The 26,448-nt window shown below is 41.7% G+C and overlaps 1 protein-coding gene across 5 annotated transcripts; it reads left to right on the forward strand.

Moving 5' to 3' along the window:
• Positions 1 to 25,916, forward strand: spg21 (SPG21 abhydrolase domain containing, maspardin). Of its 5 annotated transcripts, none has more exons than XM_033050690.1 (10): positions 1 to 73; positions 3,096 to 3,237; positions 7,027 to 7,121; positions 8,612 to 8,773; positions 10,668 to 10,748; positions 14,289 to 14,434; positions 19,192 to 19,300; positions 20,380 to 20,487; positions 22,764 to 22,904; positions 24,923 to 25,916. In XM_033050690.1, exons 3-10 carry the CDS (start codon positions 7,059 to 7,061, stop codon positions 25,040 to 25,042), a joined length of 930 nt encoding a protein of 309 aa, XP_032906581.1. In that variant the 5' UTR covers positions 1 to 73; positions 3,096 to 3,237; positions 7,027 to 7,058; the 3' UTR covers positions 25,043 to 25,916. The 5 variants fall into 5 exon arrangements, with proteins under 5 accessions (XP_032906581.1, XP_032906579.1, XP_032906583.1 ...); XM_033050688.1 differs by having other exon boundaries at positions 8 to 87; XM_033050691.1 differs by having other exon boundaries at positions 25 to 87; positions 3,052 to 3,237.
• Positions 25,917 to 26,448: the final 532 nt, after the last annotated feature.

Raw genomic sequence — 26,448 nt, forward strand, 5'->3', positions numbered from 1 at the left:
CGGATGCGCCATCCGTTGACGGTCACGAGCCGGCAACTTCCGGCCGGAGATGATGGCGGCGCCGATGTCCAGGGTGAGGGGACAGGGGTGGGGAGAGTGTGGGGAGGGGGGTGTGTGTTGGGGGAGGGGGTGTTTGTGGGGGTGGGGGTGTGTGTGTGGGGAGGGGGGTGTTTGTGGGGAGGGGGGGTAGTGTGGGGGGTGTGTGAGGGACTATGATGGGGGAGGGGCAGCAGGTGAGTGAGGGAACAGTTGAGGTGAGGCGAGTATGAAAGATGTGAGTGTAGGGAGATGTCGGGGCTGGTGGGGGGTACAAGATGGGATTCAGGGATAGAAGCAGGAAGAGGGCATGTGTGAGACAAGAGACTGCAGCAGCTGGAATCTTGAGTAAAAAACTGCTGGAGGAACACTTCAAGCAACATCTGTGGAAGGAATTGACGAGGAAGGAGAGTGTGGTCAGAGGGAAGGGAGAGATACGATAAGGAGTTGAGGGTAGGTATCCGAGGTTGCAATAGTAGGCAGTGTTAAGGCTAATGGGAGGAAATTGAACAAAAAGTAAGGACAGGTTGGCAAAAGGTTTTAGGCAGAAGAGTGCATTTTGAAGTTGGGCTGATGGGTTAGTGGCGGGATATGGAGTTGTAAAACAGTGAGTTCAGAACCCCGCAAGTTAGATCATTGGCAGCAGGGGAAGGATTAAGGTGGGGAAAGTAAAGAGGGTGTGGGAGGTGCTAAAGATATAGGGAGGGAGAAAGGGGAATAGAAAGGAGGTGTAAAAGAAATGTCAGAGGGTTTGGGGGAATAGATCTGGGAGAGGGAATAGGGATAGAGGTATTGAATGGTGTGGTTAAGTTATTGAGTGGATGAGAGGTTTAGGGATGATTCAGTAAATGGTGTCTTACCGCTACTATGAATATCAATTTATGACAATTCTATGGCCGTTGGCCTAATTTGAGCGACTGGACTTGTCCACACTGGAATTTAGAAGGATGAGAGGATATTGTATTGAAACTTATAAGATTATTAAGGGATTGGATACGCTGGAGGCAGGATACATGTTCCTGATATTGGGGGAGTCCAGAACCAGGAGCCACAGTTTAAGAATAAGAGGTAGGCCATTTAGGACGGAGACGAGGAAAAACTTTTTCACCCAGATCTGTGGAGTTTTCTGCCTCAGAGGTCAGTGGAGGCCAATTCTCTGGATGCTTTCAAGAGAGAGTTAGATAGAGCTTTTAAAGATAGTGGAGTCAAGGGATATGGGGAGAAGGCTGGAACGGAGTACTGATTGTGGATGATCAGCCATGATCACAGTGAATGGTGGTGCTTGCTCAAAGGGCCGAATGGCCTACTCCTGCACACCTTGTCTGCCCATGAATTTGTTCATTGAGATTGCACCCATATCTGATCAAGCAAAATTTACATTTTAAAATTGTTATTCACATTTTCAAGTTCTGCTTTCTCTATATCCAAACATCTAACTTTCTGTGATAGACACAAAATGCTGGAGTAACTCAGCGAGACAAGCAGGATGTCTGGAGAAAATGGCGAGGTGAGGTTTTGGATTGTGACCCTACTTCAGACCTTCAAAGATTTTCTCCAGAGATGCTGCCTGACCCGCTGTGTTACTCCAGCATTTTATGTCTATCTTTGGTATCAACCACCATCTGCAGTTTCCTGTTATTACAATTTGTCTTCCTGTTCTTGACAACCCACTTTGTTATCCCATGACTTTCTGATTTAACTCTGCAGCACAGAGGTAGGCCCTTCAGGTTATTGGGTCTGCTGAGCATCAACCATCCATTTTCACTAATCCCATATTTTCATTGCATTCCTCCTTGGCTTCTCACAGATTTAATGCTTGCCTACACGCTGGGGGCAATTTACAGCAGCCTAATAACCAACTGACATGCACATTATTAGGGTGTGGGAAGAAATGCACGTGGTTGCAGGGAGAACGTACAAAGTACATAGTACAAAGTACAGTGTACTGTACACTGACAATGACAATTAAAGTTGAATCTGAATCTGAAGTTCACACAGACTGCACCTGAGATCAGGATTGAACCTGGGTCTCTGGCATTGTGAAGTGGTGGTTCAACCAATTGTGCACTGTGCTGCCCAGCCTCAGACTTCAAGCAATGCAATTTACTCCATGAAACCCTTTCTACTTTTAAGATGAATCTTTGACCATGATTTGACTGAGCGTTTGGTTTCCAGTAGAAATGCTCTTCCTTTGGTCTTGGATCAGATTTTGCTTTGTTTTGGTTCAAAGTATTGGGACATGTTACAATGGCAAAGATAATAAATATGCTTTTCCATGTAAATTACTCATTTGACACTAACCAATGAACACACTGCACACAAGTTGCATGTCACTCGAAGGTATGCATGGTCTGGCCTTAAATTTGTCCAACGTTTCTAGATGTATTGGCGATTAATATATTTATATAAATGAAAGCAGAAGATGCTGGAGACACTCAACAGAGTAGGCAGCAGCATCTGTGGAAACCTTTCACTCTCGTACTCATAAGCTTTATGGAAGTATACTGAGACCTTATTCACTGTAACACTTTTGTCTACTCGCACAGTACCACAACAAAGTTAATTATGCCCAGTAAATCGATCATATTGTTCTAACCATGTGATTGGCCACCAGAAAGACAGGCATCTACTAGTCTCAGTGATTTTGACTGGTGTTCTCTTTGCTCTTTTTTAATAGTAAGTGCATTGCAAACCTCTGGGGAATAAAAACCTATTGGATTTTTATGAATGGAAAGTAATCCCTCCATTATCTTAACCATAATTTCACAGGTATCCTTGGATGCAGTCAATCTGGGCCAGGGATTTTGTCTGATCAGTCGTGGTGGAGTTGTGTGCTTTCTATTTGTACGGGTATTCACGGCTCAGTGTGTGCCATATGACTTGAAGGAGAGTAAATTCAAAATCTGTCTGTAATTATTGTTTCAATGAGTACATCGTGATCTACAGAATAGCTTCACTAAAGATACAGAGGCAATTAATGTTGATTCATTTGCATTTAAATTTGATTTCTTTCAGAGTATAATATTTTGAAATACATTATACAAAACTTCCGTCTTCAGGTCGAGCTTAGTGCAACCTCCTGGCTGTTACCTTCTCTCAGCTGATGTATCTGCTCTTCCACGTTACATACCACGGGCACAATTGGGATATCCATGTCCATCGCAAGTAAAACCACCAATGACCAACCTGCCTAACATATAGGTGAGAGTAACTCTCCTTGTTTAGAAATCAACACGTGTATCTGTAGTGCCAAGGACCCCCTAGTTTGATCACACTGTACTTGTATTTAGCTGCTGTTTCACTTCGCTGTGGCACTTTATTGTGCTCTTTAGTAGCAATCTATTAAAGTATTACTTTGTTGAATTTATTTAAATATACAGATTATTGTCAATAACTTGGAACTGAGTCTGCCATACCTGAGTAATAAAGACATTTTAAATGTTTTTTTCTGTGTGTGGCAAAAGTGACAACACTCCAGTTTGACAAGATTATTTCTTGTCTTTACAAAAATGCATGCTAACCCATGTAATGAGTTTGAAATGTTCCTTGTTACTTAACCTTGTACAATGGAGATGTTCTTTTTAGTAGCTTTTTCATTAGTAAAAGTTAAATATGGTTCTTCAGGAACTTATTGTTTAAATGTGGGAGTTCAGTCATTATTTGTATGCCATATATAGAAATGGTTTGTGTGAACACCCTCCTCAGTATTGTTGCATCAATGATATCAGTGGTCAGATCTCTTTTGGTTTTAATGAATAACTGATGTTCTACTCTTCATGGTTTAACAGTGACTATTAATATGTGGAAATTGAATAAAGAAATTAAATGTAAACATTGAGGGGAAGTCCCATAGATTTGTACATGTTTGAGAAGCTCCCTGTTTTCTTCATGAGCTGCCCAAGATATGTTATGTGGATAACATGTTCCAGGAGTTACTAATCCATACATTGAAGTATTATCAGGCAGAGAAGGAATGGTGACTGCAATACAGACTAGGAGAATGTTGGATAGTGCAGGAGTCCCATGAATGCATCATATTCTAAATGATATTCATCATTGAATATGGAAGGTAATAGTTGAAGGGACTGTAGCCATTGTCAAGTATGTGACACGATGGTTGATCCCGGCATGGTAGGAGTGGAAGGAATAATGGTGCTATTTGGCCTCATGCCTCTGCTTGTGTGTGAAAAGTGTTCACTTAGATAAATCATCAAGCTAGAAACAGGCAACACTGCAATGGATGAGTCTGGTAATGAGAGTTAAAGAGTAGAAAATATTCTTACAATTCCTTACAGAGACTAATTAAGCAAATTTGTTTTTAACCACCTGCAAAACATTTTAAAATATATTTTCACTGTTGGTTTCTACCCCCCTAACCCTCCCAATAAATAGGTAATGAACAGGCTTAGGCTGGAGTTGAATAGAATGAAAGAAAGTCAAGCCTGTGAAGCATGCAGTCTGCCAACTACTTTTTGGGGTTTTCATACTTCCGCCATTATTCCATATAAGATCCTGAGGGTAAATGCTGAGAGAATGTGTTGTGTGAATCACGAATTGAGTTCATGCCTCAGGACAAAGGGACACACACTTATAACTGAAATTAGGAATTCTGCAGGTTGTGAATGTGATTTCTCCACTTCAGAAAGCTGTGGATACCGTCAGAATCAGGGTGGTGTTGAGGCTAATAATCAGATCATTCTTGACCTTTTGAGTGTTGGAATAGGCTCAAGGTGCTGTATGGCCTACCCTTCGTAGCTCTTGCTTTTATTGAATCAATATTACACATGACTATCTGATCTGTCCTGTCTGCTATGGCTCTTTGGAGGTATTGAATTTGAGCTCACAACACTATAACTGTAAATAGGTTCTTAAAGTAAATGTTGAATTACCTTTTGTAGGTCCTTCTGAAATCTTATTTCACTGCCCTTTTAGGTAGTACATTCTGTGTCTTACTGACCATCTGCATGAAGTGTTTTATTTCTCCACACTTTTGCCTATGATATACCAACTCACTTCCCCTCTTCTTCTTCTTATCGAGTCCACACACAAGATTAGAAGTTGTTCAGCCAGAGCTGAACACACGTCTTGGCATCTGCCCAATGGTGTCTGTCTTGCGCTTCTTGTGCTTCTCACAATTTTGTGCATTTCTATTAGGTCTCTCATTAACCTTCTGAAGCTAACAATTGCAACTCTCTTCTCCACTCCATATAACTAACATTCCCCACCTTTGATATCAATCTGACAAACCTCAAGGAACTCCTTCAGCCATGTGCCATTCTTGGGATTGGGAAGTAGAAATGGGGGAGGTGGGGTGGGATTGATGTTGACAATGAGGAGAAATTACGTAGATGGGCTTCAATTGTCAAGATTTTAGAAGATTGAGAAGCAATCTCATTGAAACATACATCATTTGTTTGGCATCATAGATGGCAACAGCTGTCTAGAACTTGGGGTTGAGAAAAGGTAATGTCTTTCAAGACAGAGAAGAACATAAATGTAGCAATGTTACAAAATTTTGAGATTTAAAAAATCAAGTCTGTAATTTATCCCATCAGATAAAGCATAAAAATAAGTTTAATTTGACACCTAATTCACTTTCATATCTCAAGTATTTAAAAAGTTATGGCCATTTTCATACTGGGAAATGAGCATCTTGTTCCCTATTGATTTTCTATGGACATAACAAAAAAGCTGTGATCGTGAACAGTCAAAAGCCCATAACTTTCTTAAAAATTAAGAGAACTGAATGAAATTTTCAGTTATCATAGATTGAAGCATTCTGAAACAAATATAAAATAATCTTACTTGGATGACCTGAAATTAAAGCATATAATTAGTTAGTTACCTAATTGTAGCTAATTTCAGACTTCAATTACTAGATCTAAACATCTATCCATTTCTTAATAAATGATTAACATTTTTAAATAGCCTAAATGTCCAAATAATATTCACAAATAATTCACAATAAAACATGATTTTAAAATCTCATTTACATTAATTTATAGGCCAAATGGAAGGAATTTAGTGTTTAATTGCTGTAAATAAATGCCCATTTAAATCAGCTTTCCAGTGGGTCCCTGTGGAACGCGCTGGTTTAGAACGTTCACATTGCGGTAGATTTGTGCCCCCAAATGCCGAGAAAAATACTGCGGGATATAATGGGCCCAAATTGAGCTACTCGCAATATTAAACTTTGTATAACGGGTTCTTTAGAAGCCCTTTTTAATGTAAAAATATACAGCATACCTTCAGATATTTGCTTTATGAGACCCTGCGGTTGCTGGCGGTCGCGGGTTTAGAGATTGATTTTTAAACTACTATAACTATTATTCAAGGCCTTTAAACCTAATAATAGCTTTTGCGACGGGGTCTTCCAGCGATTTTTCGTTAATAATTAACTAGGCTGAACATTTTCGATTGGAACAGCTTAGAGAAAATCGCGTTTTAAACCCGCCCCCTCTAAACGGCGCCAAAATCGCGCACACACGCAGCGGCAGATTTTCAATGACGCTTCAGGTAGGCTTTGCAACATACCTAATAAATGTATTCATCCTGAGTATGGTGAACCTATGAGATCCATGAATGTTCAGTTATTAAGTATATTTGAGGCAAGGGCCAAATCATTTTTAGATGTTACTGAATGGTGGAAGAGGCACAAGGGCTAATTCCTGTTATTTCTACTGTTTTTATACTGTTCCTACACGCACACTGCCACAGCTGACCAGCAGTAAAAATCAATCAAGTGTACTCACTGTACTTCCATGGAAAGTTCCTTATTCTTCAGTAATTGCCTCATGAACTTGCCCTCTCTCCCCAAAGGGTCAGTGAATATACATCCCTTTCTTGTGGTACATGTACTGACTCTTTTGCATGGAAAAAAAGTGATGTATCAATTTGCTGTCCTTAAAATATGTTGCAAATGATAAAATAATAATTCAACAAATATTTATAAGTAAATATCTCAATAACATGATTGTTTGTTCGCTTTAGGCACACTTATTACATTAGATGTTTTATTCGCAATGGGTGAGATAAAGGTCTCCCCTGATTATAATTGGTTCCGGAGTACAGTTCCATTGAAAAAGGCAAGTACTGTTTGTTGCTGTGTCAGTATGTTGGGATTGAAGAAAGAGATTTTCTGCAGAAAGTGTTTCTCTAAATGTTTTAAATCTAAACTATTCAAATGATTGCTCTACAAGATAGTTAGTTGTTAGTTGTGAAGCCAGTGGGTGTTGGGGAGCAATGGATGGTGATGGAGGGAGGAGATTGATGGTAGTAGAGTGCTTGATGAATGACAGAGTGCTTGATGAATAAATTATGCCTGTGCTTGTGTGTGCTGGGAATGGAGGATGGGATGGTGAGGTGCCGAGGCTCAGTGTGGGGTGCCGAGGCTCAGTGTGGGGTGCCGAGGCTCAGTGTGGGGTGCCGAGGCTCAATGTGGGGTGCCGACCCTCAGTGTGGGATGCCGAGGCTCAGCGTGGGGTGCCGAGGCTCAGTGTGGGGTGCCCCCCCCATTGTGAGGTGCCGAGGCTCAGCGTGGGGTGCCGAGGCTCAGCGTGGGGTGCCGAGGCTCAGCGTGGGGTGCCATGGCTCAGTGTGGGGTGCCGAGGCTCAGTGTGGGGTGCCGAGGCTCAGTGTCGGGCGCCGAGGCTCAGTGTGGGGCGCCGAGGCTCAGTGTGGGGCGCCGAGGCTCAGTGTGGGGTGCCGATGCTCAGTGTGGGGTGCCGAGGCTCAGCGTGGGGTGCCGAGGCTCAGCGTGGGGTGCCGAGGCTCAGCGTGGGGTGCCGAGGCTCAGCGTGGGGTGCCGAGGCTCAGCGTGGGGTGCCGAGGCTCAGCGTGGGGTGCCGAGGCTCAGCGTGGGGTGCCGAGGCTCAGCGTGGGGTGCCGAGGCTCAGCGTGGGGTGCCGAGGCTCAGCGTGGGGTGCCGAGGCTCAGCGTGGGGTGCCGAGGCTCAGCGTGGGGTGCCGAGGCTCAGCGTGGGGTGCCGACCCTCAGCGTGGGGTGCCGACCCTCAGTGTGAGGTGCCGTGGCTCAGTGTGAGGTGCCGTGGCTCAGTGTGGGGTGCCGAGGCTCAGTGTGGGGTGCTGACCCTCAGTGTGGGGCGCCGAGGCTCAGTGTGGGGCGCCGAGGCTCAGTGTGGGGCGCCGAGGCTCAGTGTGGGGCGCCGAGGCTCAGTGTGGGGCGCTGAGGCTCAGTGTGAGGTGCCAAGGCTCCGTGTGAGACGCCGAGGCTCAGTGTGGGGTACCGAGGCTCCATGCTCTGAATTGACTCCAAAGCAGCTGTTTGGCAGATGTCTGTATTCTGGAGTGTCTCAGTGCTTCGGGTTCTTTGCCCAGAATTGTTCCCACAATCCAAATCTAACTCTTACTTGGAGAAACAGGTTCTGGACCTGCTATAATCCTCGGTTTAAGGGTCACTCAGGAAGCAGACTGAGAGGTACTAGCCAGTGCAATGCTCAGCAATGAATGCCGGCATCATTTTTATTCCCAGAGCTAAGTGAAAGCTTCATAATTTCAGGTTTATTCTAGTTCAGATTTTGAATTAACTTTGAATTGTATTCCTTTTTTTTTTACAGATAATAGTGGATGATGATGATAGTAAAGTGTGGTCCCTTTATGATGCTGGGCCCAGAAACATAAGATGTCCAATTATATTTCTTCCCCCAGTCAGTGGAACTGCAGATGTATTTTTCCAACAGATTTTAGCCCTAACTGGATGGGGTTACAGAGTTATCACTGTAAGTATGACTAACCAGCAGGAACTTGAAGTAGATAAACATTAGAAATGTCGTTGCTTTCTTTAAATGACCATTTTACCACAATTTAACATTCTTGCCTTGTTTTCTATCATCCAGAGAGATGTGAATCTGTGGAATTCTCTGCCACAGAAGGTAGTGGAGACCAATTCACTGGATGTTTTAAAGAGGAAGTTAGATTTAGCTCTTAGGGCAAAATGAATCAAGGGATATGGGGGGAAAAGCAGGAACAGGGTACTGGTTTTAGATGATCAGCCAGAATCACATTGAATGGCGGTGCTGGCTCGAAGGGCAGAATGGCCTACTCCTGCACCAATTTTTTTATGTTCTATGTTTTCTATGTTATGGTATTAATAGTTGAACTAATGTAATGTTGTAATTATATTACCTCTGTTTGTGTAGATCTTGCAATGGTTCCTATGATTGCCTTTTGTTTTCATGTCGGCCTGATCCTGACCCATATCTCTGAAACAGTTCCAGTATCTCCACTATCACAGTGGTTCAACTACCAATAATTGTTCATTTACTTCTCTCTCTGTTTATTATCTCTTTGCCCTATCTGTGTGTCACAATGCCACATTTGGTATAATACAAAAATGCTTACCCCATTCTGCCTTTGAAAAGAGTTAGTTGATTCTTGAATGCAAAAGCATTCAGACATTGAACCTTCCAGCACACTGCAGGGATAAAGGGAAAGGTCAGTGCAGTGGAACTTGAGACTGAATGGCCCCTTTTGGTATTAGATATTTGGGATCGGACTGCAGCTCTCTAGGCAAACGTTCTATGGAGGACCACCAGCTACAGAGCCCAGGCCAGCTTGTTCTTGAATGTTCCACCTAGGTGTTACATCTCAGAAGTCAAGAATGAGCTGCAGGTCAAATGCTATTGCTCGCTTTGTGTAAGATCAACACTCACGTGTAAACTTTAAAAAATATCTGTAAAATCTCTTACTATCCCTTTTTATGCCTCTCACTGGCTTGGTTTCAAAAATCAACATTTCCCACCTTTTAGTTATTGCTAGCTTTTTTTAAATGATAGTGCATCTTCTGACATACCATCTATGCAATTATGTTTTTTCTTTAAGGTTGACACTATACCTTTTTTAAAATCTATTCTAAAAGATGTTCTTGAATGTAATTTACTGCACTTTGATAGACCAATGCCTACATTTTTCAGTACATTTAAGCTAGCTGATAATTTTCCAGATTGAAATACAGGCAGTTGTGCTATAACAGCAACCATATCCAATGTGGTTATTATTGGACGGGCCTGGACACCATTCCACCAAGTGACACCTTCCCTTTATCATATCTCATCTCCAGCCAAACTGCTCACAATCTAGTTCCCTGAATTTACAACACTAAGACCATTATTAATTAACATCGTTTCTGAGCTTCCTCTCCTTTCTAGATGTGTACCCTTCACTTTTGAGGTCCAAACCTATGTCATCCTACAGGCAAGTCTCTGCAGTGGCTGTCAGACCTGATGCAATTATTTCTACTTACATTCTCCATTCATCAGTTAGGTTTCAATTGCTGAACACATTCAGATGAAGAGCTTATAATTTTGGCATTTTGGTTTTATATATCTTTGTAGATATAGCTTCTGATTTACTGTAAAATATTTGAATCGCAACAACTTTCTGTGCGGCCAGTTTATAATTTCCCTGCTGTTTATGCAGAAGTCTTGATGTGTTTCTTGAGAAAATTGAATAGGTGTTTAAAAGGAAAGATAAATGCAAATAAAAGAGAAAAGCCAACTTCATTGGAGGTTGAAAAGGAGAGAGGCATGGCAAACATTTGTACTTGAATGTTATAATATGCACAATAATGGATTGCACCTGTTTTGTTTTTGACTGTTTTCAAATATCTTATAGTTACAGTATCCTGTTTATTGGGACATCCTTGAATTTTGTGATGGATTCAGGAAACTTTTAGATCATCTGCAGTTGGATAAGGTCAGTGAATGACTATTGTATTTAATACAAACTATGTTTCGTTCAGTATATAAATGATATGAACAGAGTTTACTGTACAATTTTTAAATGTATTGTAGCTGTAAGTACTATAGGCGAACAACATGTCACAGTGCATTTGGAGAATTGACAAATGTGTATATGACTGCCAAATGATTTGCAGTGTATCTAAATGTAACTGTTTTTAGAGATTAAGAAAATTGCACACTTGGATAATTAAATGAGGAGTAAAAGACTCTTGGCAGAGATGCGCAGATTTAAGTAAAAGATCCAAACAAGAGTGGCAATTTGGATCAAAGATTGGCTTGTTGGCAGAAATCAGGGAGGAGCAATGGACAGGTATTTTTACACTGTAGAATTCCACAAGGCTCAGTAACTTTTGTACTTTATGCTACTGATTCAGACCTGGAGCTAGTGGCAGTTGATGCAAATGTTGACCATGTGTCTGATATGGGGAGAAGATTGTTTCTGACTTCAGGAGGATACAAGAAGTCAGTTGGGCAGAGAAGTGCAAGGAACCAGATTCAGGTGGGAGATCGAGGCACCACCTTGAGCAAGAGTTAGGAGTGTTTATTTGTCAGAGGTACCGGATGTCAATCAGAACAATGACATTTGTACTTGCTACAGCTTTATAGACACATTAAACAACAACGGTAAATATACAACAAATTATTAGTTATTCCAAGTAAACTAGACCATGAGAGTGCAAAAAACAAAGTGTGAAAACCAACCGTAGTAGTGCAAAGTCCATAGTGGTTCCGTGGAGTTGTGGTTAGGGTTGTGCAGGGTGCTTGTCGATGGGAAGTAACTGTTCTTGAACCTTGAGGTAATGGTTTTCAAGCTCCTGTACATTCTAGCTGATGGTAGCAGTTGCAAGAGACCATGGCCAGGTGTGGGCATTTAATGATATTAGCTGTCTTGTTGAGTCAGCACTTCCTGTAGATTCCTTCATAAGACACAGGTGCAGAATTAGGGCATGCAGCCCATCGAGTCTGCTCCGCCATTCAATCATGGCTGATCTATTTCCCCTTCTCAACCCCATTCTCCTGCCTTCTCCCTAAAACCTTTGCGCCCATACTAATCCGGAACCTATGATCTCAATTTTAAAAATATCCAATGAATGTGCGTCTGTGGCAATGAATTCCACAGATTCACTACCCGCTGGCTAAAGAAATTCTTCCTCATCTCCATTCAAAAATACGTAATTTATTCTGAGGTGTCCTCTGGTCCTAGACTCTCCCACTAGTGGAAACATCCCCTCCACATCCACTCTATCCAGGCCTTTCACTATTAGTTATGTTTCAATGATATCCCCCTCCCTCATCCTTCTAAACTCCAGCTCATTGCCTCCACCAGCTCTTTTAAATCTCTGCTGTAACTAATTTACCCATAATTAATATACCCTCACTCCTATAATATAAAAACAAAGTGCTTGGAAATGTTCAATATGTCAGGCATCATCTGAAGAGAGAGAAGCAAATGAATGTTACTGCTCTTTCATTGAAAAAGCAGCACACTGACCTAAAGGTAGTAAAGGCAAAAAAACTCACCATGTTATAAAAGTGCTTGACGTATGTGCTATGATTCGCAGGAACATTGATCGTGCTGGAAGATAAGATCGTGTTGAGTAGTTCATTTTTACTGAACTTATTGAATGGGCTCTGATGTGTAAATGTCCAATGAAGGCATGAGCGGTTGTGGCTCAGTCTAATAAAACAATTAAAATAAATAGATACAAAGAACCAGGGATGATTTGCTATTGGGAGAAAAATGATTCACTTTGGTAGATCTGATTGTCATCTACATCAATGATTGGATGAGAACATACACGGCAAGATTAGCAAGTTTGCTGATGATACAAAAAATAATGGTGTTGTAGATAGTGAAGATGGTTGTGAAAGATTGCAGCAGGATCTGGATCAATTGGCCAGGTGGGCGGAGGAATGGTTGATGGAATTCAATACAGAGAAGTGTTGCATTTTGCGACTTTGAACAAGGGCAGGACCTACACAGTAAATGGTAGGCCTCTGCATAATGTTGTAGAACAGAGGGATCTAGGAGTACAGGTGGACACAAAATGCTGGAGTAACTCAGCGGGACAGGCAGCATCTCTGGAAAAAAGGAATGGGTGACGTTTCAGGTCGAGACCCTTCTTCAGACTTCAGTAGAGGTGCATGGTTCCTTGAAGGTCGAGTTGCAGGTAGATAAGGTGGTCAAAAAGGCTTTTGGCACATTGGTCTTCATCAGTCAGAGTATAGAAGTTGGGAGGTCATGTTGCAGTTGTATAAGACGTTTGTGAGACCACATTTAGAATATCATGTTCAGTTCAGGGCATCATGTTATAGGAAAGATACTGTCAAGCTTGAAAGTGTTCAGAAAAGATTTACGAGGATGTTGCCAGGATTAGTGGGTGTGAGCTATAGGGAGAGGTTGAGTTGGCTGGAGCGCAGGAGGATGAGGGGTGATCTTATAGAGGTGTACAAAATCATGAGAGGAATAGATTGGGTAGATGCAGAGTCTCTTGCCCAGAGTAGGGGAATCAAGGACCAGAGGACATAGGTTTAAGGTGAAGGGGAAAAAAATTAACAGGAATTCGAGGGGTAACATTTTCACACAAAGGGTGGTGGGTGTATGGAACAAGCTGCCAGAGGAGGTAGTTGAGGCTGGGATTATCCCATCATTTAAGAAACAGTTAGACAGGTACATGGATAGGACAGGTCTAGAGGGATATGGACCAAGCGCAGGCAAATGGGACTAGTGTAGCTGGGACATTGTTGGCCGGTGTGGGCAAGTTGGGCCGAAGGACCTGTTTCGCACTGTATCACACTATGACTAAAAGATTTAGGAAAATGGGTGAACGGCCTACTTAAGGTTGCAGTGCAGGGCAGCAATGCAGTTGCTAACGCATCACTTGGATTTACTCTCAGCGGGATAGCATTCATAAGTAGTGATGTCACTTGGACCTGCACAGGACATTTGTTGGAGCTGTCTGCAGGGTTTTTCTCCAATGAAAGGATTCGCTAGCCACAAAGGAGATGTGAAAACGGTTTACCATTTGATATCAGAACCGAGAGATTATTCACATCCAGGAAAGCTGATTGTTTTCTGAGGGTGACTTGATAGATTGTTAAAATCGTGTGAGTTTGCTGCCCCAAAATAGTGCGACATGCAACAAAAAAAGAAAAAATCCATTTGGGATTCAAGAAGAAGGAATGTTCAACCAGAAGACAACATGAATAGATTTAACATACAGAAGGGGAAGCTGAATTACACTCAATGTAAAGAAATCTTGGGGCATGCCAATTATTTAGGTAAAAGGGATTAGAGAAGGCATGTACAGCAAGGCAAGAATAGATAAACACCATAAAGACCAGATGGGCTGAATGCCTTTAAATAAAATCTTGATGTAAAAAAGTAAAATTCTTTTCAAATAATAGATTTTAGAATTGACCTGAGATTTTCAATGCCATAATAGCCACAAGTCGTGGACAAACTAACGCCAGTCAAATCTCACTTGTGTAGGTTCACATTTTTGGTGCTTCCTTGGGAGGATTTTTGGCACAGAAGTTTGCAGAATATGCACACAAATCACCCAGAGTTCATTCCCTTATCTTGTGTAATTCATTCAGTGACACATCTATCTTCAACCAGTCTTGGACTGCCAATAGGTAAGACAATAATAGATCAATATTTCATTGTTGCTGGTACAATTCTTCACTTCTATTCATCTCAAGGAATCCATTTGGATTTGATTAGATTGTGGAATCTTGAATTTTCTCCTGCCATTTTCCTCTTATTCCAATATCCTCTTACTCTTTTCACATTTAATAAATCTACAATCCAAAGGCACAATTGTGAAAGTCAATTTCTAATATTAGAAAGATTCTTTAGTAACTAAAACTTAACAATGGGGTTCACAGTGCATAGATTGAAACTCTTCTTATGTCATGGGTCTTTCCATTAGCAGGTATTATGCCAAGCTTGTTTGTTGACTGTGGGAAGATTGTAAATTGCTTGTCGTCTTGCTTCAAATAGTGGGAGATCAAAAGATGTTGAGTGACCTCCTGCAAGCCTCAATGTCAGTGTAGCACCATTTCACTCTGGCTCTCAATTATAGCAAAGGCCCATTTCACTAATGGCTCTCAAAAAGCTGACTTGGGCATGAGGTAGTCCGCTTGAAGGTAGACACAAAATGCTGGAGTAACTCAGCGAGATGGGCAGCATCTCTGGAGAGAAGGAATGGGTGACGTTTGGGGTTGAGACCCTTCTTCAGAGGTAGTTCACTTGGTCCATTATCCTACAGGAAGCACTCTGATGGCATTGCTAACCTGCTGCCAAGGTCTACAAGACGTGCCCACCACAGTTGCTTGGTGCTGGACTGAATGGCAGTGTTTCCACCCACATTATTATGAGGAAGCTGCCATAAGTTCAGCCATTTGCATCTGCAGACATATAACAGTTTAACGGATAAACAGCTACTACTTGCAGTTTCCCATCTCCTTAGCTGTCCCCTTTTTTTGGGAATTGTGATGGTGTTATTTCAGCAAGGGTAGACAAACTGTTGAAATGTATTTGCTTAAGGCAGGCAGTGGTGATTATGCAGCTAGTGTTCTCTACAGACAAGCAAAGCAGAGCTGGTGCAGGAGATTCCATTATCAATGGGTGTGGTCTCCAATCAGTGTCCCAGATACATATGTCTTTGGATTCATTGGTTGGTCATGTACAGTTTGGGACAAAGTCTGTGCTCCACATTTTGAGATTTGTAATAGAAAAAATCACATGTGGTTAAAGTGCACACTGTCAGCTTTTATTAAAGGGTATTTTTTATACATTTTGGTTTCACCATGTAGAAATTAGGGCAGTGATTATACATAGTCCCCCCATTTCAGGGCACCATAATGTTTGGGACACCGTTTGTTGGAGTAGACTGCTGCAAGTGATTGCATCTCTCCAAAGGTAATGTAAATGACATTGGGACAGATATATGGGTAGGAGGGACATGAGCCAAATGCAGGCAAATGGGACTAGCCCAAATGACAACTTGGTCACCCTGGACAAGGTGGGCCAAAGGGCCTGTTTCCTTGCTACGTAGCTCTATGATTATATGAAAGCTAATCATAGTTTTCCATTGGTGAATCAGATAGAACAACTGATGAATAGTAGAAATAATTCTGACAGCAGGTCCTGTTGTCACCATTTGCTGCGTGAGTTTATATTGAGAGGGATAGGCCCTAACTATTTTTTGATTAGTGCATATCTCTAAATAAATGTAACTTCTTGTTGAGATATCGTTATTGCATCGCTTTGGAAAAGCAGAACTATTTGGATCTCATTTAATTCTGTGTGTTGGTTGCCTGTTACCTCATTAAAATCTGGCTGATTTGCTTGTTAATAGTTGAATAATTAGGCATTGATATAATTACATGTTATTATTTCCAGCATGAAATTTAAATCAGGTTATTCTGTGGTGATCTTTACTCAATACATTACTCAAGCAAAGTTAATCCAGCAAACAACAGTTGTATCATGGGCAATAGAGATAGAGTTAACATTATACTTGGCCACACAGGGAGTAGAGCGAGGACTGAGCACACAATCATGAAGGACACCAGTATTGAAGGTTACAGTGCAGGAAATATTATGGCCAATCCTAATCTATTGATCAGAACGTCCAGAAGCCAGTTACAGATGGAATCCTCAAGTCAAGGGCCAGAAATTTAGAGATGAGCTCATTCTGTAAAATGTATTAAGGTGGATCCCTCTATAGACCTATTTTACATAACTTGCAAAGTAGTCTAGATTGTCTGGAGAAATGGGTGCAGATGTGGGCCATTATCAGTCTTTCAAAGCTCTTCATGTGGTTGATGTTAGATCCATTGAATAGTTGTCATTGAGACAGGCCACTCTATTTATCTTGGGTAAGGAGGAACTGTAGATGCTGGTTTAAACTGAAGATAGACACAAAAAGCTGGAGTAACTAAGCAGGATAGGCAGCATCTCTGGAGAGAAGGAATGGACCTGATACGTCACCCATTCCTTCTCTCCAGAGATGCTGCCTGTCCTGTTGAGTTACTGCAGCTTTTTGTCTCTTATTTCTCTTGGGGACTGGAATGATGGAGATTTCCTTGTAGCTGATAGGGACAAGAGACTGCTGAAATGAAATGTTGGTAAGGACAGTTGATTGGCGCACAATTTTAGAACCAGCCTGAGGATTCCATCCAGGCCGGCTGCTTTCCAAGAATTTATCCTCATGAAAACAGATCTGACTTCTGGCATGAGATGTATGCAACAGAGCCAGCAGATGATGGAGGGATGTGTCTTCGTGGAACTTTGTTTACCTGTTCAAAGAGAAGTCAAAAGTCATTGAGCTCATCCAGTGCAGATTGCCCCTGATTTCAGCTTGTTGCCCTAATACAGTTGCCTGGCATGCTCTTGATTGAATGGAGCCTCTGGGTTGTTTTAGAATTCTTTCTTGGCATTCCTGATACCCTTGCAGAGATCATACCTGGGTTTCCTGTGGTGTGGAATCATCCTTGTTACAGGTTTGGATCTGGACTTTGGCAGAAAGTGAATCTACCTGTTCATCCAAGATTTTGGGTCAGGTTAGACACTAACTGGGATATAGTTAGAATACATTGTCAACACATTTCTCGATGGATCTCATGGCAACTCATTCAGGCTGGATGAAGTGATCTTGAACAAGTTACAATCAACGCTATGCCCGCTCGGACTCTGCTGGATTACTCTCTGCGTTAGGGCCTCGTGCTTGAATTCTGTCTGTAAGCCGGCCAGAACAGCATGGGCAGATGATCAGACTGACCAAAATGAGGATGAAGGATGGAACAATAGGCACAGTGACAGCAGTGTGGCAGTGATGGTGAAGGAACAACAACAGATTTCAAGAGAAACCAGCAGGGGGTGGTGTTTCCATTCACTTGCGGCCCTTGTCAATAGACAATAGGTGCAGGAGTAGGCCTTTAGGCCCTTCGAGCCAGTTCACTGTGATCATGGCTGATCATCCACAATCGGTACCCCGTTCCTGCCTTTTCCCCATATCCCTTGACTCTGCTATCTTTAAGAGCTCTATCTAACTATCTTGAAAACATCCAGAGAATTGGCCTCCACAGTTTCTGAGGCAGAGAATTCCATAGATTCTCAATTCAACTGGGTGAAAACAATTTCCTCATCTCCGTTCTAAATGGTGGTGGTGAGGGAATATAGTACTTTAGGAGAATGTTTTCCTTTTGTCTTTCCCTACAACAGGTGTAGTCATCTTTTCAGCTTCTGTCAAAGAATGACAATTGAAACCTTGCAAATGATGAAACATCAGGCAGGTTTTGTCTCGTCTTTGCAGTGATTTAAAGGATACAGTGTGATATATGGAGCAATAGATCATGAAGATAAAGGAATCCTTCAATTTTCGGATTTAGCTGGAGTATTGTGTGCCATTCTGAGCACCGTGCCAGGAAAATTAAATGCCTCTGATGACCAGCCATGTACCTGAATGGTAGCAAGGATGTGACTATTGATTTCTGAAAAGAGAACAGAGGCCTATACAGAGATTTTGAAGCTCATGACACTGAAAAGGTTTTTTACTTGCAGGACAATCAAGAAATAAAGGTTAACATTTGAAATTGTTCTCAGAGGGCTGATGAGAATATTTTATTTGGTTGTCAGGATCTGAAATATCCTTCCTGAAGACGGTTGGTTGTTTCCACTGTGTCATTGTAAGAGGAATGCGGATGGGAAGTGAAAGATGTGGAGTTTAAACTCGGTGACCAACTGTAAAAGGTCAATATCCAGGAGAAATATTATATGTTTCTACGAGTCTTTTTAGGGAATCGAAATAGGCCATATCTCAGCTATCCAATTTAACTTGGATAGAAATATTCCAGTAGGTAAATATTCTGTATCTCAGCTATCCAATTTATTAACCTGCTCCACATAATTCAATAAAATGCAAGTTCTTTAATTGCCTATATCATACATTTTTTTATATCTCAAATTCCTCACAATCTTATTATCAATTTGTTTGTAAAATTTGGAAATTTAATAAATCCGCAGCTGATTAGCCAGCTTATGTGGAGCACGAACGATTCAGTAATCTTTTGTCAGTTTGTTGAAACATCATCAGCCTGTAGAACCCCTCTCCACAAGTGCTTAGTGATCTGTCTTGTCTTTACTGAATTTTCCCTTTTCACTTCAAATTTCAAGCATCTTCAGTATTTCCCTTATTTATCAAATCTATATTCTTCTTCTATGATCAGATTGCTCAGTTTGGGTTCTCTTGATGGCTTTCATGTTACTGGGACATCTGTAAAATAACTTCAATTCGTTTTGCCATTCAGATATGATTGTTAATTATGCTAATTTCCTTTGATGTTCTCTTTCAATGACTATCAACTTTACTGAAACTTCTCTCCAGCTTTTGGCTGATGCCTGGATTTATGCTGAAAAAGATTGTTCTTGGAAACTTTACAACTGGCCCTGTGGATTCCAAAATGGCGGATGCAATTGATTTCATGGTTGATCGGGTAGGCAGCTTTCTTTTGGTATTTGTGTGTGGCCAAGATGGGAAATGTACTGGAGTCTCTGATTCAATGGTCCCATGCTTTGGCTGCTGGAGCCCTCAATTATAACACTACTGAACTCTGTGTAGTAATTCATTGAAGCTTATTTTCTGAATACTGTGATTTCTAAAAGAGAATTAATCTGTTAAAACCCAGCAGCTGGGAAGCAACAAAATATGAAATATAGAGGGAAAAGGCCAAAAGTATTGATTATGGCCAGTATTGGATCTTATAGCCAGAACAGACGGCAAAAGATGCCCCAGAAATGCAGTTAAGTTGCAGTTCCTGCACATTTGAGCTCAGTACAGTTGTCAAACAGTCTTTGATAGAGTTAGTAATGTTACATTACAAATATAATGCTGTGGTTAATTTCAGTAGTTCAGTGCTTGCAAAATCATGGTTCCTTCTTCCTGTTGGCGACATTGGGACAATGATGTCCCCCATGGCCACATTCTGGAATGCTGAGTGTTCACCACAGTCATTGTGATGAGATGGGCAACTGCAATGCCATTGTGTAGGCTGTATTTTACCATCAAACTCCAGGACACTACATCTGGGGCTCATCACCCTCCCCCGAATTTCCACCCCCTCCCATTGACCTCCTCCTGCTTCTTCCCCACACCCCTCCCTCTGGTTCACTTCTGCTCCTGACCTTCCCTTCCCCCCGTCTTGCTACCCTGTCCCCCCGGTCTGAGCCCCACCCCCCCCCTCCATCCACACTCCTCAGTTGATAGCTCTACATCCGGTTTCAGTTGCCTGAACCCTCCTTCCCTATGTCTGCCTGCCTCCCCTCCCCTGTTCTCTGATCTTGTCACTTTCCCCTGCTGTGTACAGGCCATCTGTCTGTGTTACCCCGTGTCTGTTTGTCTGTGTCTGTCTGGAATGCTTGTCATGTGCTTGGGTAATAGCTGTGGTGATGGTAAGCAGACTTGTTAAGTACAGAACTCTAACTGAATGAATCCAAAGGTTCAGCTTGCTGATGTAACCCTGCTATTTAATGTTTGTGACAAATATTTCCCACCTCTCGTTTTATTCAAAACCAGTTGGAAAGTTTGGGGCAGGGTGAGCTGGCCTCTCGTCTCACTCTTAATTGCCAGAACTCGTACGTAGAACCTCACAAGATTAAAGAAGTTCCTGTTACGATAATGGACGTGAGTATATTTGATTCCAATGTATGGAATGTTTATGTTATTTCACAGCTCCTTGTAGTGTACATCTGATTACATTACTCTGAGACCTGTTTGTCCACCAGCCTTGTCCATTTGGCCATCTCTAATCAGACTCCTTCCTGTTCCTAGTATACAAACTTAAAGCACACGGCATTGGGGGTTCAGTATTGATGTGGATAGAGAACTGGCTGGCAAACAGGAAGCAAAGAGTAGGAGTAAACGGGTCCTTTTCACAATGGCAGGCAGTGACTAGTGGGGTACCGCAAGGCTCAGTGCTGGGTCCCCAGCTATTTACAATATATATTAATGATCTAGATGAGGGAATTGAAGGCAATATCTCCAAGTTTGCGGATGACACTAAGCTGGGGGGCAGTGTTAGCTGTGAGGAGGATGCTAGGAGACTGCAAGGTGACTTGGATAGGCTGGGTGAGTGGGCAAATGTTTGGCAGATGCAGTATAATGTGGATAAATGTGAGGTTATCCATTTTGGTGGCAAAAACAGGAAAGCAGACTATTATCTAAATGGTGGCCGACTAGGAAAAGGGGAGATGCAGCGAGACCTGGGTGTCATGGTACACCAGTCATTGAAAGTGGGCATGCAGGTGCAGCAGGCAGTGAAGAAAGCGAATGGTATGTTAGCTTTCATAGCAAAAGGATTTGAGTATAGGAGCAGGGAGGTTCTACTGCAGTTGTACAAGGTCTTGGTGAGACCACACCTGGAGTATTGCGTACAGTTTTGGTCTCCAAATCTGAGGAAGGACATTATTGCCATAGAGGGAGTGCAGAGAAGGTTCACCAGACTTATTCCTGGGATGTCAGGACTGTCTTATGAAGAAAGACTGGATAGACTTGGTTTATACTCTCTAGAATTTAGGAGATTGAGAGGGGATCTTATAGAAACTTACAAAATTCTTAAGGGGTTGGACAGGCTAGATGCAGGAAGATTGCTCCCGATGTTGGGGAAGTCCAGGACAAGGGGTCACAGCTTAAGGATAAGGGGGAAATCCTTTAAAACCGAGATGAGAAGAACTTTTTTCACACAGAGTGGTGAATCTCTGGAACTCTCTGCCACAGAGGGTAGTCGAGGCCAGTTCATTGGCTATATTTAAGAGGGAGTTAGATGTGGCCCTTGTGGCTAAGGGGATCAGAGGGTATGGAGAGAAGGCAGGTACGGTATACTGAGTTGGATGATCAGCCATGATCATATTGAATGGCGGTGCAGGCTCGAAGGGCCGAATGGCCTACTCCTGCACCTAATTTCTATGTTCCTGTAATCTTCACATGCCCTTTCAGTTGCTATGCTAATATCTTTTATACAAATCTGACTTTTAAACATAGAACAGTCCAACACAGGAACAGTCCCTTCTGCCCACAACGCCCGTGTCGAACATGATGCCAAGTTAGAATAATCGTCCCTGCACACGTGATCCGTATCTCTTCATTCCTGCACATCCATGGCCTATTTCAAAGCCTCTTAAACTTTAGTTTAGTTTAGAGATACAGCGTGGAAACTGGCCCTTCGGCCCACCGAGTCCGCGCCGACCAGCGACCCCTGCACACTTACACTATTCTACACACACCAGGGACAAATTACATTTATACAATGCCAATTAACCTACATACCTGCACCTCTTTAGAGTGTGGAAATATTATTACTGTCCGGACATTTAAAGACCAATAATCTAATTGCAGAAGTGGTAGCTTGGGTCCAAGCTCTAACATTGTATTAACCATTTAAATTGTTGGAAGAATTAGTTTTCAGAGACAATGTCTTCATGATCATTCCCATTCTGAACAATGGCCAGGCCCGCCACACTTGTCCAGTGCTTGCAATCATTCCCAGCGGTGATTGCATGAGCTCAGTGTTAGTAAAAGCCAGTCATCAGTCAGTAGCATTCAATGCATCTGATACTGAGAGGGGGCTGATTGTACCAGGCACATCACAGCGGGCATTGACCTGGTGTGGTGCTCAGGACCTGTGTCCCAAAGGTATCTGGATATCAAGCCAAACCCTAGAACTGCTGCAAGAGTGTAATCCACTGAGCAATGTATCGTGATGACATTTGTAAAAGGTATATATGCAGCACATCTAGGTAGCTAACAGTCTTCGCGATTATGAAGTTAAGTGCAAAATTACTCACTTGTAACTTTGGCCCTCAAATAGTCCCACCCTTCCCTCAACAATCTTGACGTTCATGTACTCAATGAGTACTGTGTAGAGGAATAATTCAAGCTGTGTATTCTATCACATGTTTTAGGTCTTTGACCACAGTGCACTTTCTCAGGAAGCCAAAGAAGAAATGTACAAATTGTACCCAAATGCAAGGCGTGCACATCTGAAAACTGGTGGTAACTTTCCCTACTTGTGTCGGAGTGCTGAAGTCAACCTTTATGTACAGGTGAGGTGGCAACAGCTTGCCGTCTTGTGTGTTAAGAAAATTACCTTAAACTTAAGAAAATAAGGAAGTTAAGTGGAATTCTTGATAAAGTGATTACTGGATGATCAGCCATGATCATATTGAATGGCGGTGCAGGCTCGAAGGGCCGAATGGCCTACTCCTGCACCTATTTTCTATGTCTATGTTTCTATGAATAGTGAGCAAATGAAGAGGCGGGAACAATGAATGCATTTTAAACATCTTTACATAAGTTTTCTTTGGCAAAGAAACAGCAGAAGTATCAATTCTACAATTGCAGATAGAGTTTTGTATCTTTGGGAGATTGGAAGAAATTATGGTAACTCTGTATGCATCATTCCATCTCTCTCAGCAACCTAGGACATGTCTTGTGCAGCTTAGTTCTTTGGCATAACCAGTATTTCCAGTGTCTTGTTATCATTTTTCATCCCATTGTCTCTGGTTGCATTCCGTTTTAACACCATCCTCTTCCCTGATACAGACTGATAGTAGGCGGTGTTTTGCCTGCAGGCATTTTACAGTGAAACTGCAACAATTTTGTATCTTGATTCTTTAGCATCTAGCTCAGCTGGTTTTGTTCTACACATTTCTCTCAAAGTCACATGCTCCGTTTATACTCACCAGCATCGCTTTAAACTCACCAAGCTCACATTTCCTGCACTTTCTTTAAACTCCCTAGCGGTCTGTTCGTCAAGCTTGCTTCAAATTCACCAGGGCCCTGCTTCCTTCATCCCTTTAACCTGCAGGTGCCCTGAATCCTACGCTCTCTCTATTTGAGCATTGGTGGGAGTCGCCACCAGCAGCCTGATCATACTGTTGGTCCAAATCACCAAATCCAGAGAATTCCAAATTCTTGGAACTTTACCATATACCTAACTTCCTCCACCTGCTAACTATAAACATACTGTTGGCTTGTGGATTCTACTTCATATTAACTGCTATTCTCTGTCCATTTAGTTTGGCATTTTTTCCTTGTTCCTTTCAACCTATATTCAATCCGGTGCTCTCAGGATATCCATATAACATAAATGCTTTCTGTTTCTTTGATCATCTCATCCAATAGTTTATCTTGAGAGCTTTAGTACCAATATGATTCTCTATTTGGGGGATGCATTCAGCTTGTGTATGAAACATATTTTACAATTTCTGTTGCATTGTACATTCTACCTGTTCCACTTGACCCTTAACCATGGCCCTTGTCATCCTCCTCCATTTCAGAAGCTCCATTTTTGGATTTATTCTTTTGCTTCTGTTATTAATCTAAACGCTATGATCCTATGATCACCTCTCCAAATGTTCTCCCGTTGATTCATGGCCTATCTCATTCCCACGAACCAGATCCCACAATCTCTCCCACACATCAGATCAGAAACATTCTATTTTGGAACTTCTGAGGTCATCTCAGAAACACCTACCTTTTCCCTAGGAAACATTATTCAGGCATCCATTGAGGTAATTATCCAGATATCTCTTGGAATGTCCCTCTATCTCCCCATGCTATTTGGTGGCTATAGAATACCTCCAGTGGTGCTAAGCTCCCTTCTTGCTTCATCCTCTGATTCTGACCAGACATTCCCTCTACTCAATAGTAGAATATTGTCCTTAATTCGTACTGCCTTTTCACCATTTTTCCCCTGCCCATGATTTTGTAACCCCCTGGATCTTGTAACATTGATGTCCAATCTGTATTTAATAAGCCATGTTCATCGTCATACAATGCAAAGCAGCCTGTGGCTTGATATCTAATCCACCAGCACTATATCACTATACACCAATGTGTACATTCTGCCAGATATCGCAATACTACTTTGATAAAGTCCCTAAAGCCCAGGAGTAGCAGTGCTCTTATTGATATTAAATTTGGATGATGCCAGGTACTTAGTATTCTATGAACATGAGCTTATTACATATTGAACATTGTCATAACGTGAGCCAGTGAAGAGGGGGTTTAAATGGGTGCTTCACCTCAGCATCCATTAAAGTTTAGCCTCTGCTTTCAGATCCACCTGCGGCAGTTTCACGGCACGCGGTACGCTGCAATCGACCCGGCAATGGTGAGTGCCGAGGAACTTGAAGTACACCGAGCCCAACCGGACAGCATGAATGAAGAGGAATTGTAACTATCACTTTCCCCCCTCAGGAAAGAACTTTTCCACAGGAAGGCACTGTCCTGAGAACTGACTTTTTAAAAATAAGTGTCAGTGGTACCTTTTTTTAAAAAAGGAAGGTGTCTTCACAGAACAAATGTTGAGATGTCACTTTATTTTTGTTGCTTATTACTAATGAAATAAATGCCCGGAAATGTGTGTTGCCAGCCCTAGTCTCTGGGCAGTGTTGGACAATCGCCAATCAACACTCCAAGCCATGTATCAACAACTGGCAATGCAAGTGACAGCTATCCTTAGACTTATCCCTTGCATCAACTCTACTTTGTACAAACTAATTTTACTTCAACTCATTCTTTGATACGGCATTGGACCTGAAATGCTTCATGCCAACCAGACACCTGGTAGTTATTGATACTGGGTTGGTATTTTACTGAGGTATGTGAATTTGTTTTTTTTGTACTTAATTTGATATCTTATATTGAAAATATTTTAAATCATTTAGAAAGTTGCCAGAATTTGTTTTGAAGTTTATGCAAAATCATTAAATGTACACCTTACTTTGTTATAGTCACTAACTTGTGATTTGCCACTTATTCTGTTTACAGCTGCATATATAAAGCCAGGATTTGAAAGCTTAAGTGCGTAACCTTGATTATTTATAAGATAATATTTTAAACTGTAAATAATCTTATGTTACCTGACTGAACTTGTTTAACTCCAATAATTTGATTGGAAGACAGATATTCATTGACGGTACGATGCGTTTTCTATTATAATCTGGTTTGTGTGTTTGCTGTATCCTGTACATTTTAATAAATAAAGTTTGGAACTTTATCTATTACCGTTTGCCAAAATAGGTAAAGTTCAAAACTACTTAAGAACATCATTCGGGGCTGAGCCCTCTCACTGGCAGCTTTGCTTCAGGATGTTTTGGTGATTAATTAATTACTGCGTAGAATGGTGTTGAAAAATGTTCATTGTCAAATATCATTTAATAATAATAATGGATGGGATTTATATAGCGCCTTTCTAATACTCAAGGCGCTTAAATACTAAATACTAATACTAAAATCTAATACTCAAGGCGCATTTGATACCTGATTCGTGTTCTCTCCATTGGGCCACGTCAGCCTGGCTTGCTGGGAATTTAACTTTTTTACATTTATATGACCTTGATGAAGCTGAGAATCTGTGATTGATTATTTTACATCATAGGTATTAAGCTTGCTAATGGGGAATAATAATGTGGTCTTGGTGCCATCCTCGGTGAATGTCCTGGTAAACTGACATTGTGGGAATAACAAGTATTGCCAGTGAGGGTAGACAACCCAACCAACAGGCTGAATCTATGACCTAACAAGAAACTGCCGTGTGGGAGCTTGGCTAAAAGCTTTTTCTAAACAACTTTTCACGTGATT

Source organism: Amblyraja radiata, chromosome 34 (assembly GCF_010909765.2).
Source record: "Amblyraja radiata isolate CabotCenter1 chromosome 34, sAmbRad1.1.pri, whole genome shotgun sequence".
NCBI lineage: Eukaryota > Metazoa > Chordata > Chondrichthyes > Rajiformes > Rajidae > Amblyraja > Amblyraja radiata.